At 54.9% G+C, this 14,124-nt stretch overlaps 1 protein-coding gene across 1 annotated transcript; it reads left to right on the top strand.

Annotated features, from left to right (window-relative positions):
• Positions 1 to 71: 71 nt before the first annotated feature.
• SNRNP40 (small nuclear ribonucleoprotein U5 subunit 40) lies at positions 72 to 12,885 on the top strand. Its single transcript, XM_033080985.1, has 10 exons — positions 72 to 293; positions 1,005 to 1,134; positions 1,625 to 1,718; positions 2,591 to 2,756; positions 3,199 to 3,321; positions 4,617 to 4,737; positions 5,998 to 6,080; positions 6,453 to 6,514; positions 10,088 to 10,191; positions 12,472 to 12,885. The coding sequence occupies exons 1-10, from the start codon at positions 72 to 74 to the stop codon at positions 12,519 to 12,521; spliced, it is 1,155 nt and encodes a 384-aa protein (XP_032936876.1). The 3' UTR covers positions 12,522 to 12,885.
• The last annotated feature ends 1,239 nt before the right edge of the window (positions 12,886 to 14,124 follow it).

Here is a 14,124-nt window from a genome sequence, read left to right as displayed (position 1 = left end):
TCCTCCAATCAGCGCTGCGGGAGCGGCACCAACAGCCAATGGGACGCGGGGGGCGGGGCCCGGCGCCCGCCATGATCGAGCAGCAGAAGCGGAAGGTCCCGGGCCCCGGGCCTGGCCCCGGCCCCGCTCCCGGGCCCCCCCCGGCGCCCACTGCCCCCGGCGCTGCCCCCGCGCCCGGCCCCGACCTCCCGCTCGTACCCGTGCCCGCCAAGCGGCCTCGCCATGACCTGCCGGCGGCGCCAGGCACGGGCGGTGCGGGGGGTCAGCCTCCGACCGGAGCTCTGCTGCAGTCGGTAATGGGGGCAACGCGAGGGGAGGGTGGGAAGAGATCTGGGGTGGGGTGGAGAGGTGAGGGAAGAAGGACGGGGGTGGTTCCAGTAGGAGGGAAGGGCCACGAGTATGTTGGGGCTGGGCACTGCTGAGGCACCTCCAGTGCTGCGTTCGGTTCTGGGCCCCTCAGTTCAGGAGGGGCTGGAGCGTGTGCGGGGAGTGGGGCTGGGGAAGGGGCTGGAGCCCCAGGAGAGGCTGAGGGAGCTGGAAAGGGGCTCAGCCTGGAGAAAAGGAGGCTCAGGGGGGCCCTTGTGGCTCTGCACAACTCCCTGACAGGAGGGGACAGCCGGGGGGGTCGGGCTGTGCACCAGGAACAGGGACAGGAGCAGAGGGAACGGCCTCAGGCTGGGCCGGGCAGGCTCAGGGTGGCACCAGCAGGAATTTCCCCATGGAAAGGGGGCTCAGGGACTGGAACTGCCCAGGGGGGTTTGGAGTGCCCATCCCTGGAGGTGTCCAAGGAGGGAAGGACTCTGGCACTGAGAGCTCTGGGCTGGGGACAAGGTGGGGATTGGGCTTGGATTTTATGATGTTGGAGCTCTTTTCCAATTCAGTATCCTGTGATTCTGGTGGGATGTGCTGTGAGAAGGTCAGGATGCTCGGCGGGGATGGCAGTGGCAGGCTGGCCACACCCTGGCCTTGTCCCTTGTCCCTCATGGTGTCCCTGTGTCCCTCAGGGCCCCCCGCGCTGCTCCTCGCTGCAAGCCCCCATCATGCTGCTGTCAGGACACGAGGGGGAGGTTTATTGCTGCAAGTTCCATCCCAATGGCAACACCCTGGCCTCAGCTGGCTTCGACAGGCTCATCTGTGAGTGTCACTGCTGTCCCCTGCTGTCCCCTGAGCTGGGCTCACATGGGCTCAGACCCTGCTGCTGATGGGGTTTTAGCTCAGCCCTCACCTGGTTGGATCCTGAGCGGGAATTGCTTCCCCAGGGATGTGCAGGAAGTTTTTCCCAGCTCCTCTCCAGGCTCCATCCTGATGGTGCTGGAAATGTGTCTTGCTGTGCCCCTCACACAGGTTCCAGAGGTCTGCAGAAATGCAGTTTTTAATGCTAAGGCTTGTTGAAGCAAAGATTATCATCTTTGTTCATAAATTCACCTTAAACAAGACCCCTAAATCACCTCTGCCCCAGGGCTCACACAATGCTTTGTTACTGCTGTGGATTATCCCAGATGGGACTCAGCAGTGAGGCTGGTCCATCCTTCACTTGGCTGAAATGCCAAAGATCAGCTCCATGCACAGCAGCAGGCTGTTCCCATGGTTTTCCTGTGCTCACCTCTCCTTTGCTGTCCCCAAGTGCTCTGGAACGTCTATGGAGACTGTGACAACTTTGCCACCCTCAAGGGACACAGCGGGGCTGTCATGGAGCTGCACTACAACACGGATGGCAGGTGAGGGCAGGGGCTTGCTACTGCTCAGAGACCCCAGGGACTCCCTGAACTTCAGGGAACGGAGCTGGGGAAGGGGCTGGAGCCCAGGAGAGGCTGAGGGAGCTGGAAAGGGGCTCAGCCTGGAGAAAAGGAGGCTCAGGGGGCCCCTGTGGCTCTGCACAACTCCCTGACAGGAGGGGACAGCCGGGGGGGTCGGGCTGTGCTCCAGGAACAGGGACAGGAGCAGAGGGAACGGCCTCAGGCTGGGCAGGGCAGGCTCAGGGTGGCACCAGCAGGAATTTCCCCATGGAAAGGGAGCTCAGGGATTGGAAGTGCCCAGGGGGGTTTGGAGTGCCCATCCCTGGGGGTGTCCCAGGAATTCTGGATGTGGCACTGAGAGCTCTGGGCTGGCGGCAAGGTGGGGATCAGGCACAGCTTGGCCTCGCTGCTCCTGGAGCTTTGTTCCAGCCTAAATGATTCTGGGATTGTTGCCCTTGCTCAGCCCATGGACACCAAGTCCTTGTAGTGTGCCTTTCCCAGCATGGGCAAAGGATCACAGGGTACCTGGGACCCTACAGTGCCATTGATGCAGTTTTGGGGGACAGTAGGAAGTTTGTGTTGGGTGTGTGGGAGTCACTGTGGATGGGGAGAGAGAACAAGTGAGATACTGGATAATTCAAAAGGCTGTGCCACCATTGCTGCTCATCCCAGATGCTGCTTGAGGAGGCAGAAAAACAATTCATAGCAGGGATTAAAGGGGGTTTGTCCATGCAGCCACTCCAGTGTCAGTCAGGCTCCTCCAAAACACCCAAGGGGGAGGTTCTTGTCCCTCTGGTTACCCCTGAGAGGAGGATGGAAGAGAGCTGAGCCCTCACAGTGCCTGTTGCCTGCAGCATGCTCTTCTCAGCATCCACGGACAAAACCGTGGCAGTGTGGGACAGCGAGACCGGCGAGAGGGTGAAGAGGCTCAAGGGCCACACGTCCTTTGTCAACTCCTGCTACCCAGCCCGGAGGGGACCCCAGCTCGTGTGCACCGGCAGCGACGACGGCACCGTCAAGGTCAGGGGAAAACCTGGGGAAAAAGGGGGAGAAGCTTTTGGGATCTTCCCCTTTGACTGGGCTGAATTCAGCCTCTCGTTACTCATTTTATCACTCTGAGTTCAGAATCAAAAATGTGTCATCAAATTTCACTGCTCCTTTTTTTCTGTACTTCTCAGCTGGGTTTTTTGTCTGCTGCTCTGGATTAACAAAGCATGAGAAAACTATTTCTGAAATCTGGGCTGCCTCTTTTTCCCTCACTTCACTCCTGTGTTCCAGACACACCAGGTTTAATGTTTCTAATAAAGATTTCCAGATTGGATGTTTTTATAATGATTTCCTGAGATCTACAAAGGGGTTTCAGGAGAACAGTTTGAGTCTCTGCCAAAATCTCTGCAGCTCCCTGTGATTTTGTTGCTAAATATCTGTGCCCACCTCTTACAAGTGCCACATTTCTTTCCAGCTGTGGGACATCAGGAAAAAAGCTGCTGTCCAGACATTCCAGAACACCTACCAGGTCCTGGCTGTCACCTTCAATGACACCAGTGACCAGATCATCTCTGGAGGCATCGACAATGACATCAAGGTAGGACCCTGTGTCCCTTTTTCACTTGTCCATCCTGTCACACCTTGTGTTGCTCAAGGACAGCCATGGGGGTCACCTGCTGAATTTTACATTCCAGCTCTGCTGGACCTGCTGTGTCCATTCCTGCTGGTGGTACAGGGCCAATAAAGTGGCAGGGAGCTGTTCCAGGCTGGCAGTGACAGCCTGGCATTCCCAGTGTCCCAGCACTGCTGTCACCTGCCAGAGCCAGCACGAAATGCTGCCTGTGCTGCCAGACTGTGACAGAGCCATGGGTGAACTCAACAGAAGAAAATGTGGTGACATGTCCCCTCTGTGCCCTCTGCCCCAGTTTGCAGCTGCCCCTGGCACCTGCTGGTGTGGAAAGTTCTTATGTAAGAGTGAGCTCAGCGTTTCATTCAGCTGATTGCCCTGGTGGCCACAGGGCTCAGGCTGTCCCTGTGTCCTCCACCCCTGCCCCAGCCAGTGTGGCACTGCCACCAGAGCTGTCCCCAGCCTGTCCCAGCCAGTGCTCAGTGTGGCACTGCCACCAGAGCTGTCCCCAGCCTGTCACAACCAGTGCTCAGTGTGGCACTACCCCCAGAGCTGTCCCCAGCCTGTCACAACCAGTGCTCAGTGTGGCACTGCCACCAGACCTACTCCCTCTGCCCCTCGTTGGGAATTGGGGAGCTGCTGCTCTGTGCTCTCAGCCAGGGGGATTTGGGGAATTCTGTACCAATTCAAGAGGAATTCTGCAGGCGTGGGGCTGCTGACATTTAACTCCTTGGAGGTTGAACACATTTAGAAATCTTTGAAAAGACAAATTCTGTCTTTCTAGAACTTCCAGCCTCATATTTTCATAGGATCATGGGATAGTTTGGGTGGGAAGGGATCTGAAGCATCATCTCACTCCATCCCCTGCCATGGCAGGGACACCTCCCACTGTCCCAGGTGCTCCCAGCCCCAATGTCCAGCCTGGCCTTGGGCACTGCCAGGGATCCAGGGGCAGCCACAGCTGCTCTGGCAATTCCATGGCAGCCCCTGCCCACCCTGCCAGGGAACAATTCCTTGCCAAGATCCCACCCAGCCCTGCCCTGTGGCAGTGGGAGCCATTCCCTGTATGTGCTGTGTAACTCCTTGGGGGTTGAACACATCCAGTTACAAATCTAGAGCACAAACCCCATTTTCCTACAACTCCCATCAAGCTCCAGACCTCATTAGCAGGAAGCCACAGCTGATGACAGCAGCTGAGTGCTCAGTGCCTGTGTGGGATGCTCTGGAGCTGCAGCTCCAGCATTCCTGGCTGTTTGCTGTGCCAGGTGTGGGACCTGCGGCAGAACAAGCTCACCTACAGCATGCGCGGCCACGCCGACTCGGTGACGGGCCTGAGCCTCAGCTCTGAGGGCTCCTACCTGCTCTCCAACGCCATGGACAACACAGGTACAGCCTGCTGAGCCTGCCAGGGGCACTTCTGGGTGTTCATCCTGGGAAAACACCACTGGGTGGGGTGGGCTGCAGAGAGTTTGGCTCCAGAGCTAAACCGCAGGACTGCATCCTTGGTGGGGGAAGCAGCTGCCTCAGGGGGGATTGTCCCAGCTCCTGCAGGGAATTGGGGACAGGAGCCATGGCACAGGTTATCCTGCAGGGCATTGGGGACAGGAGCCATGGCCCAGGTTATCCTGCAGGACACTGGGGACAGGAACCATGGCACAGCTTTGTCCCCTAAGCTGGAGTGACAGCCCAGTTCTTGCAGGGCATTGGGGACAGGAGCCATGGCACAGGTTATCCTGCAGGGCATTGGGGACAGGAGCCATGGCACAGGTTATCCTGCAGGACACAGGGGACAGGAGCCATGGCCCAGGTTATCCTGCAGGGAATTGGGGACAGGAGCCATGGCCCAGGTTATCCTGCAGGGAATTGGGGACAGGAGCCATGGCCCAGGTTATCCTGCAGGGACTGGGGACAGGAACCATGGCCCAGGTTATCCTGCAGGACACTGGGGACAGGAGCCATGGCCCAGGTTATCCTGCAGGACACTGGGGACAGGAGCCATGGCACAGGTTATCCTGCAGGGCATTGGGGACAGGAGCCATGGCACAGGTTATCCTGCAGGACACTGGGGACAGGAGCCATGGCCCAGGTTATCCTGCAGGACACTGGGGACAGGAGCCATGGCACAGGTTTGTCCCTTCAGCACCTCAGCTGGGGTGACAGCCCAGTTCCTGCAGGACACTGGGGACAGGAGCCATGGCACAGCTTTGTCCCCTCAGCTGGGGTGACAGCCCAGCTCCTGCAGGACACTGAGGACAGGAGCCATGGCACATGCTATCCCTGCACTCTGAGTTTGGCTCCTGTCAGGGTGGCTTGGCTGTGTTCCCTCAGCAGGAGTGACAGCCCAGCTGTCCCCCTGCCTGTCCCATTGTCCCTCAGTGAGGCTGAGTCCCTCAGGACTGTGCCCATGGGATGTGTCAGGATGAAGAGAAGCCTCCTGTGCGGAGGTGATGGCTCAATTTTGGGATGGCAGGTTTGGGGTTTTTTGGAATTCCTGCCAGAGCAGAGCCTCCTGCAGGGAAAGCTGCTGCTTCCCTGTGGCCTTTGGGGAGTGAGGGATCAGGGAGCCTGTCCTGGGCACGGGGGTTTGCCAAGGCTGCCTTGCCCTGTGCCCCTCAGCTGCTGATTTTGATTTTGATTCTGTTGCAGTTCGGATCTGGGACGTGAGGCCCTTCGCCCCCAAGGAGAGATGTGTCAAGATTTTCCAGGGAAATGTCCATAATTTTGAAAAGGTGAGTGTGCTCTGCTGCTTGTTCAATTCCCCCTGCTATTAACTTTTCTCTAAATTGTTTTTTTCAATTCAAGTTTAGGCCAGAAAGGCTTTAATAAGAACTCAAAGAAAGATGAATACTCAAAGTGGGATTCCAATTAAAGCCTCAGGAACAAGATTTCTTTGCTCAGTTCAGCTGTAATTAGCTGTAAATTAAGTATTTTCTACACTTACCATCTACTTTGTGTAAAATAACAAGGCACTGGCTGTTTCCAGCAATAAAATAAAATCTGTAATTACCATCTCATCTTCCAAGGGAGATCATTAATGTGGTGCTTTTAATTCAAGGAGAAATGGGAAACTAAATGGATCTGTGCATGTTCTTTTGTTGTAGAACCTTCTGAGGTGCTCCTGGTCCCCAGATGGCAGTAAAATTGCAGGGGGCTCTGCTGACAGGTGAGTTGGCACTGCATTCCTTTCCCCATCAATCCATGATGGATTTGCAGTGTTCCTGCATCAGAATCTCAGGGCTCAGGGTTGTGTGTGAAATCCCAAACAGCCCTCAGGGAGTTTTCCTGATTTCTGTTGTTTTAGTGTCTGTGCAGGAGCATCTGACTGTTGTAAAATCTGGTTATTATTGTCAAAACCTGGCTGAGGCTCTTCCCTGTCCCACCAAAGGGTCCCCCAGGAGGTGACAGGGACATCTCTGCCACTAGGTTGGGACCTCTGGGTGTCCTGGCAGACCTGGGAGGGCCTTTGAGAGCAGGGTCTGTGTGTGGGGCTGGAGGATGAGGAGCACAAATCCCAGTTAAATCCCTGCATGGTGGGATTCCAGGGATCATTAATGACCTCTCCTTTAATCAAGCAGAAATAAAAACCAATTGGCACATTTCAGACTTGTAAATGAAAGATTTTGTAAAGTGGGCTGAGGAGTGAAAAGGGCAGAGGGATGAAGCAGGACAGGGTCTGAAGGTCCCTGTGAAGGACACCACTGTCCCCCAGAGCAAATCCAGGCCCAAATCCAGTGCCAGAGAGACAGGAATTCCTGCAGGCTGGGGGCCAGGCATGGAGCAGCAGTAATCACCAGATTAATGAGGTTCTGATAGCAGAGAGGCAGAACTTGAGCCTTCCCTGTCCAGATTTAGTGGGGCAGCTGTCCCAGCATGAGCCAGGGCTGTGACTCTGCCCCCAGCCCTGCTGGGCACTGAGTGGGGCACATGGGGAGGGAGAATTCTGGCCTGGGAGAGGAGCAGGTCCTGGCCTGGGAGAGGAGCAGTGCAGTTCCTGGGAGAGCAATTCCTGGCCTGAGAGAGCAGGTCCTGCCTGGATCCCTGCTCTGGGCAGGCTGAGCCCTGCTCTGGGCAGGTGTGCCTGGATTTTGGGTCAGTGATTTCATTCTGCAGGTGCTGGTGGAGCTCAGGGCTCTGACAGCTCCTGGGGCAGGTCACACCAGGCCACTCCAGTCTTTCTTCTATCACAGAGTTTTGGATTTATTCTTTTTTTCTTAAGTTATTTTTAGGGATTTTTTGAGGTATCTGCAGGAAAAGCAAAGCAAGATTGAACAAACATTTTGTTTTGAGTACGAAACATTCCCCTGGTGATGCCTCTCTCCTTCTGTGCTGGGTCTCTGTTGGAGGGACAATTACCTGAATCTTTATTTTTGCTGTTGAGCCCTTCACAAGTGTTGCAGTAAAATCAGCCACTTTGCCACTTAGCCTCCTTTGCAACACCAAATTAAAAACCACAACAGCAGAGTGCTTTGAGAAAAGAACAGATACAATTCCTGTCTGCTAGGTAAGAGTTGGGCTTGAAATATTCCTGATCCAAGGCTTATATTGCAGGTCAGAGGGTTTCCCTCAAGAAAATAAATCACAGAATAGCACTGGCCTGAAAGCTCCTGAGGAGGAGGAGCCCTTGGTGCTGGTACCCTGTGTCCTCTCTGGGCAGCCAGCAGGGGTTATAAATCATTCAGGGCTATTTTGGGATGAAAAGTAGAATTTCAGTGAGAATCCAAGCTGATTGTACATGCAAATCCTTTTTTGTCTTGTCTGCAAAGCCCTGACATGGAAAGGAAGGGGGGAACTGAGGAGGCCAAAACAAGCCTGGAAAGGTCCAGCCTTGGTGCTGAGGGAGGGGCTGCCCAAGCCCAGGGGGTTTGAGTCCCTGCAGAGAGCCATGGGGAGCACAGCAACCTTCCCTTGGAGCAGGGATCCATTCCTTGTGTTCCTGTTCAATGTTCCATTTCCCTGTGTTCCTGTTCAATGTTCCATTTCCTTTTTGTTCCTGTTCAATGTTCCATTTCCTTTTTGTTCCTGTTCAATGTTCCATTTCCTTTTTGTTCCTGTTCAATGTTCCATTTCCTTTTTGTTCCTGTTCAATGTTCCATTTCCCCTGTGTTCCTGTTCAATGTTCAATGTTCCATTCCCTGTGTTCCTGTTCAATGTTCCATTCCCTGTGTTCCTGTTCAATGTTCAATGTTCCATTCCCTGTGTTCCTGTTCAATGTTCCATTCCCCTGTTCCTGTTCAATGTTCCATTTCCCTGTGTTCCTGTTCAATCTTCCATTTCCTGTGTTCCTGTTCAATGTTCAGTGTTCCATTCCCTGTGTTCCTGGCTGTCCCCATCCCTCTGGCAGCCCAGTGATGCCCTGGGCTGTGACACCAGAGCTGCCCTTCCCACCAAACCCCACTGCTGTCCTTTCCTGCCCCAGCAGTTCCTTGAGCTCTCAACCACCTCCCTAAGGAGGGGATGGAAGGGCAGGGTTCATGCCTTGGGTTTTAGCTGTTAGGTTTTTCAGACTCTGCTGCTTGGTGTGTAGTTCTGAAACTTCCTGTTAGGTGTAAGTTCTCACAAAAAACAGAAAACAATCCCTTGGACAAAACAATCCCTTCCCAGCTGGAGAATCAAGGACAACCAGTGCCCAAAAAGGGGAAAGGGGACAAGCCAGGGCTGAGACTTCATAACCTGGGGCTGTGGTTGGACCATTAAACCCAAGATGTAGATGAACCAAAACTGATAAAAGTGTAGAACTTGTGGCCAGGATCCATCTTGGGTTTGATTTGGGTGTAGCCCTGGCCAGGCTCTTGCACTGCCCAAGGTGAGACCTTTCAATAAATCCCTATTTTATTTCTTTAGTCTCTGTTCCAGGTCAGCTTTTCCAGGTATCAGGGTGAGCATCATCTCTCTCCAGGCACTGATTTTTGTTTTGGTTTTGCAGAGCTGTGAGCCTTGTGCCAAATGCCCTTCCCTCATGCTGGGCATGCAGGGAGGGCTGTGGGATCCTGCCCTGGCCTGGGGGATGTTGATCTTCTGATGGATCCAGATCTCCATGGCCAGGGGCAGGGCATGGCTCTGCTCCCCAGCAGAGCTTCCCACAGGGATTTTGGGCTCAGTTTCTTGACTCTGAGATTGTTTTTAAGAGAAGTGTGAAAGCTGAGCTGTGCCTGGTGCCCCCAGGGAAGGATCCTGGGGGGTTCTCAGACAGTTGAGCTCAACTCAGGCAGGACTCAGCAGTGGGTGAGGCCTGACAGGGAGTGATCAAAGGGCTCAGTGGGATCCCATCACTCCCTAGGAAATGCTGGCAAGTGGCTCATGTGGCACAGCAGGGGGAAATGGCATCTTTAGAGCTGCTGGCTGTGAGGGATTGCAGTCTGAGGGGGCTCTGGGTTCCTCACTGCCAGCCCAAGGGGATGCCTGGGCATGCAGAGTGTTTGGGGGTGCTTGTGAGGGTCCTCCCCATTCCCAGTGCTGATTTTTCTCCCTGCCCCTGCACTATCAAGGATTTCTTTGAGCTCCCAGCTTTCAAATCCATCTCTGTGCCCTGAGGGCTGAAGTGCAGTCTTGGCAGGGAGGTTTTTGCCACTGGACCTGTTGACTGCTCTCTGCTCTCCTGGGCCAGACAGAGCAGCATTTTTTCCCTGGGAAATTGCTGTTTATCCACACAAAGATTATTCCAGCCAGCTGGAGACCCCCCTGGGGAGGGCAGTATTTCCTTTGGCCCCTGCCTGCCCTGACCAGGACTCTGTTGCAGGTTTGTGTACGTGTGGGACACCACCTCCAGGAGGATCCTGTACAAGCTGCCAGGCCATGCTGGCTCTGTCAATGAACTGGCTTTCCACCCTGAGGAACCCATCAGTAAGTGCTCCCCACCTCCCCAGGGCTCACTGAGCTGCTCATCCTCTGGGAAGCAGCCCCAGAATTGCCAGAGTGGCTCAGAGTCCAATTATCAGCAGATTTAGGGGTGGCAGAGCTTTGTTGGCTCATCTCCACTTGGGTGGGGACACCCTGGGCTGGGCACAGGGACTCAGAGGGCAGCAGGGTGGCTCTTGGGTGGGCTGGGGGTGGCTGCCACTGCCCAGGGCTTGTCCAGGGGCTGTGAGGAAAGGGTTTGGAGTACCTGGGATGCAGGGGATGTAACCATGTTTGGTGATTCCATGAGGACATGGATCACCTAGGAGCCCTAACTTCCCTAAAAGCTGTAGGAAGCAAATGAGAGAATCACAAAATCACAATCCCAAAATGGTCCTTGTTGGAAGGGACACCAAGGCCATCCAGTGCCACCTCTGCCATGACAGGGACACCTCCCAATGTCCAGCCTGCCCTTGGATACTGCCAGGGATCCAGGGACAGCCACAGCTTCTCTGGGCACCTTGTGCCAGGGCCTCCCCACCCTTCAGGGAACAATTCCTTCCCAAAATCCCAGCCAGAGTGGGATTGTGCTCTTGGTGCTTTAGGCCCTGTTCTGGAGGTGTCTCACCCGTGGCACCACAGTCAGAGCTGGGTGATACAAAGCTCGTGGTGCCTTTTCAGAGCTATTTGAGCTCCCCTGCAGGAGCTGGGACCAGGTTCCATTCCCATTTCCTGGTCCAGCCTGGGCTGGGCAGGACTGCAGGGTGCTGAGTTTCCATGGAAACACTCAAACACTCACCTTGGCCAGGTCAGCAACCAGAAATTACCAGCAGTCAACCCCAAAGCCAAGGCAAGGGGCAGGAGCTCTGGATTTGTTCCTGGGTATTCACAGCTCTGCCTGAGGCTGGGGCTGTGCTGGAGGGGCAGAGCCAGCTCCTCTCTGGGTGTGGGATCCTGTGCTGGGCTCCTCTGGGCTCATCAATCACTGGGCTTTAAATAAAAATTAAAAAACTATTACTAAAAACCTATGGAGTCATACAGTTGATGGCTGGCAACTCCTGGGAATGTAAATCCCATAAATCACTGCAGGATTCTCACCTGCACAGGGACCCATGCTGTGGCAGGGTGACAAACAGCAGGCTGGGAATTGGTGCAGGGTGACAAACACCAGGCTGGGAGTTGGTGCAGGGTGACAAACACCAGGCTGGGAGTTGGTGCAGGGTGACAAACACCAGGCTGGGAGTTGGTGCAGGGTGACAAACACCAGGCTGGGAGTTGGTGCAGGGTGACAAACAGCAGGCTGGGAGTTGGTGCAGAAACCCCCAGAGCTCTCCTGGCCAGGGGTTAAACCATTGCTGGTGTGTTCTGGGTCATTCTTGTGCCTCTTGTGCTTTGAATTCCCTGAAGAGGGGAAGGAGCTGGAGCCCAGGAGAGGCTGAGGGAGCTGGAAAGGGGCTCAGCCTGGAGAAAAGGAGGCTCAGGGGGGCCCTTGTGGCTCTGCACAACTCCCTGCCAGGAGGGGACAGCCGGGGGGGTCGGGCTGTGCTCCAGGAACAGGGACAGGAGCAGAGGGAAGGTTTAGGTTGGATTTTGAGAATATTTCTCCATGGGAAGGGGTCCCCATCCCTGGAGGTGTTCAGAGAAGCTGTGGCTGTGGCACTTGTGGATGTGGGCAGGGCTGACCCTGGGGTGCTGCCAGGCTGGGGTTTGATGATCTCAGGGATGTTCCCCAACCCTGGGGCCCACGGTGGCCCAGGGCCCGGGGCAGCTGGAGCCAGTTGGGTTTTCCCTGTCCCCAGGGAATGCTGTCCTGGGGACACTTTCCTGGCTGGATGTGCCCTCTAGTGGTGCTGGCAGAGCCTCAACGCTTCCCGGGATGAAAATCGCACCTGGGAGCCTCCCAGAGGTGTTCACCCACCTCTCCTGGCACAGCCCAGCTCAGGCATTCCCAGCAGCTCAGGGACAGGGGCTGGCACAGCCTGGGGTCAGTGTCACAGCACTGCTCCATGGTGGGGTGGGGAGCAGCTGAAATTTGGCTTCAGCAAAATGAGGAGTTCAGTGCTGTGTCCTTAGGGAGGTCTCAAACCAGTGGGATAATTTTTATATTCTATTTTGGGTTTTATATTCTGTTTTAGTTTTTACATTCTATTTTAGGTATTATATTCTATTTTAAATTTTATATTCTATTTTAAATTTTATATTCTATTTTAAATTTTATGTTCTGTTTTAATTTTTATGTTCTGTTTTAATTTTATGATTCCTTCCTTTCTTTTTTTCCCCCCCCAGTTCTTTCTGCATCCAGTGACAAAAGGCTGTACATGGGGGAGATCCAGTGAGGCCCATGAGGAGCTGGTGGGATCTGTGCCCTCAGATTTGCAGGATTTGCAGGAGCTGGATGGATTCATTCCCAGTGGAGAAGGTGACAGCAGCTCTGTGTGACAGCCCCCCTGGTGCAGGCTGTCCCCTCTCCACCTCGCACTGTGCAGCTTTTTCCACCTCCCCTTTTTTTGAGGAGGCAGAAAAACTTGAAATTGAAAGGAATTTTGTTTTGTCTGTGCCACTGACAATGAAATCCTTCTCCAGATCCCTTGAAATGGAGAGCTTTTGTTTCAGTTCCACACGTGGCCTGTATATTCCCTGTCCTGTTTCTTTTGGGTTTTTTTGATACAGTTAAAACTGCAATAAATGGCTTTTTACACATCTCAGTGCCTGGGGTTTATTGCTCTGGTTACTTTTCTGTTCTCCAGTATTAAATCCAGGTCCTCATCTGTGGGTAACCAGGGAAATCAAGATGAAAATCATGGAATGGTTTGGGTGAAAAGGGACCTTAAATCCCACCCAGTGCCACCCCAGCCATGGCAGGGACACCTGCCACTGTCCCAGGTGCTCCCAGCCCCAATGTCCAGCCTGGCCTTGGGCACTGCCAGGGATCCAGGGGCAGCCACAGCTGCTCTGGCAATTCCATGGCAGCCCCTGCCCACGCTGCCAGGGAACAATTCCTTGCCAAGATCCCATCCAGCCCTGCCCTGGGGCAGTGGGAGCCATTCCCTGTGTCCTGTCCCTCCCTGCCTTGTCCCCAGTCCCTGTCCCAAACCCAGGCAGGATTCACCTGGGTCCTGTCAGCTGCCCATGCCCAGCTCCCTTCACTCCCCTGGCTCCTTTGGGACTGGCAGGATCCCATGGGAATGGCTGCAGCAGCCCTGGGTTTGTCCCTGGAGTTGTCCATGGTCCCCTGGGGTGTCCCATTGTCCCTGCCCTCAGTGGATGAGTGACAGGAGCCCTCGGGGAGGTGCTGGGCAGATCCATCTCCAGAGCTGATGGATGAGCAGCTCTGAGCAGACAAACCCCTCCCTGGAGAGGAGCAGGCAGGGCTGGAGGCAGGGGGGGTTTATTTTTAACTGCAGAATATTAAATAACCCTGAAAGGCACGGGCAGAGGGGCTGGGACTGCCAGGAGGGACCCTGGGAATGCTGGAGTAGGAGCTTGGTGCCCAGGGATGAGTCTCTGCCTCTGCCCCTGGCTGGGGAGGGGCTGCCACACAGATCTGAGGCTTAATTAGATCCTGTTACAATCCCAAGGGTTTATTTGGATCTATACCAAGTGTCAGAGGGGAGAGAGACCCTTTGGGCTGATCTGTGACAACAATCCTGAGCTTTCTGGAGTCCTGCTTCTTTAAAGCAACAAAAAAAGGGATTTTTTCCTAAATTCCCACCCCAGGAACCAGCAGGGAAGTGAGGGAGGGGCATCATTCTTCCCCTGCCCTGAGTTCTGGGCAGTCCTGGGGCTCCTGAAACCTGGGGGTGCCAGGCAGGGGCTGCTCCCAGGATGAGGCAGTGGGGGCTGGGTGGATCCACACCCCACCCTGGGATACCTGGGTGTCACCCCCTGTGCCCTGGACACCCCTCCATGGCCTGGCCACAATGGACATGGAGCTATGAC

This window comes from Catharus ustulatus, chromosome 26, assembly GCF_009819885.2.
Source record: "Catharus ustulatus isolate bCatUst1 chromosome 26, bCatUst1.pri.v2, whole genome shotgun sequence".
Lineage (NCBI taxonomy): Eukaryota > Metazoa > Chordata > Aves > Passeriformes > Turdidae > Catharus > Catharus ustulatus.
This window is presented reverse-complemented; position numbering and strand designations above follow the sequence as displayed.

What these genes read in the sequence shown, in the direction of transcription:
- SNRNP40 (XM_033080985.1), top strand. Translation starts at nt 72, where the DNA reads ATGATCGAGCAGCAGAAGCGGAAGGTCCCGGGCCCCGGGCCTGGCCCC. An exon ending in CCGGAGCTCTGCTGCAGTCG is followed by an intron (nt 294 to 1,004) that starts GTAATGGGGGCA and finishes TGTGTCCCTCAG; the next exon opens with GGCCCCCCGCGCTGCTCCTC. An exon ending in GCAGGGGGCTCTGCTGACAG is followed by an intron (nt 6,515 to 10,087) that starts GTGAGTTGGCAC and finishes ACTCTGTTGCAG; the next exon opens with GTTTGTGTACGTGTGGGACA.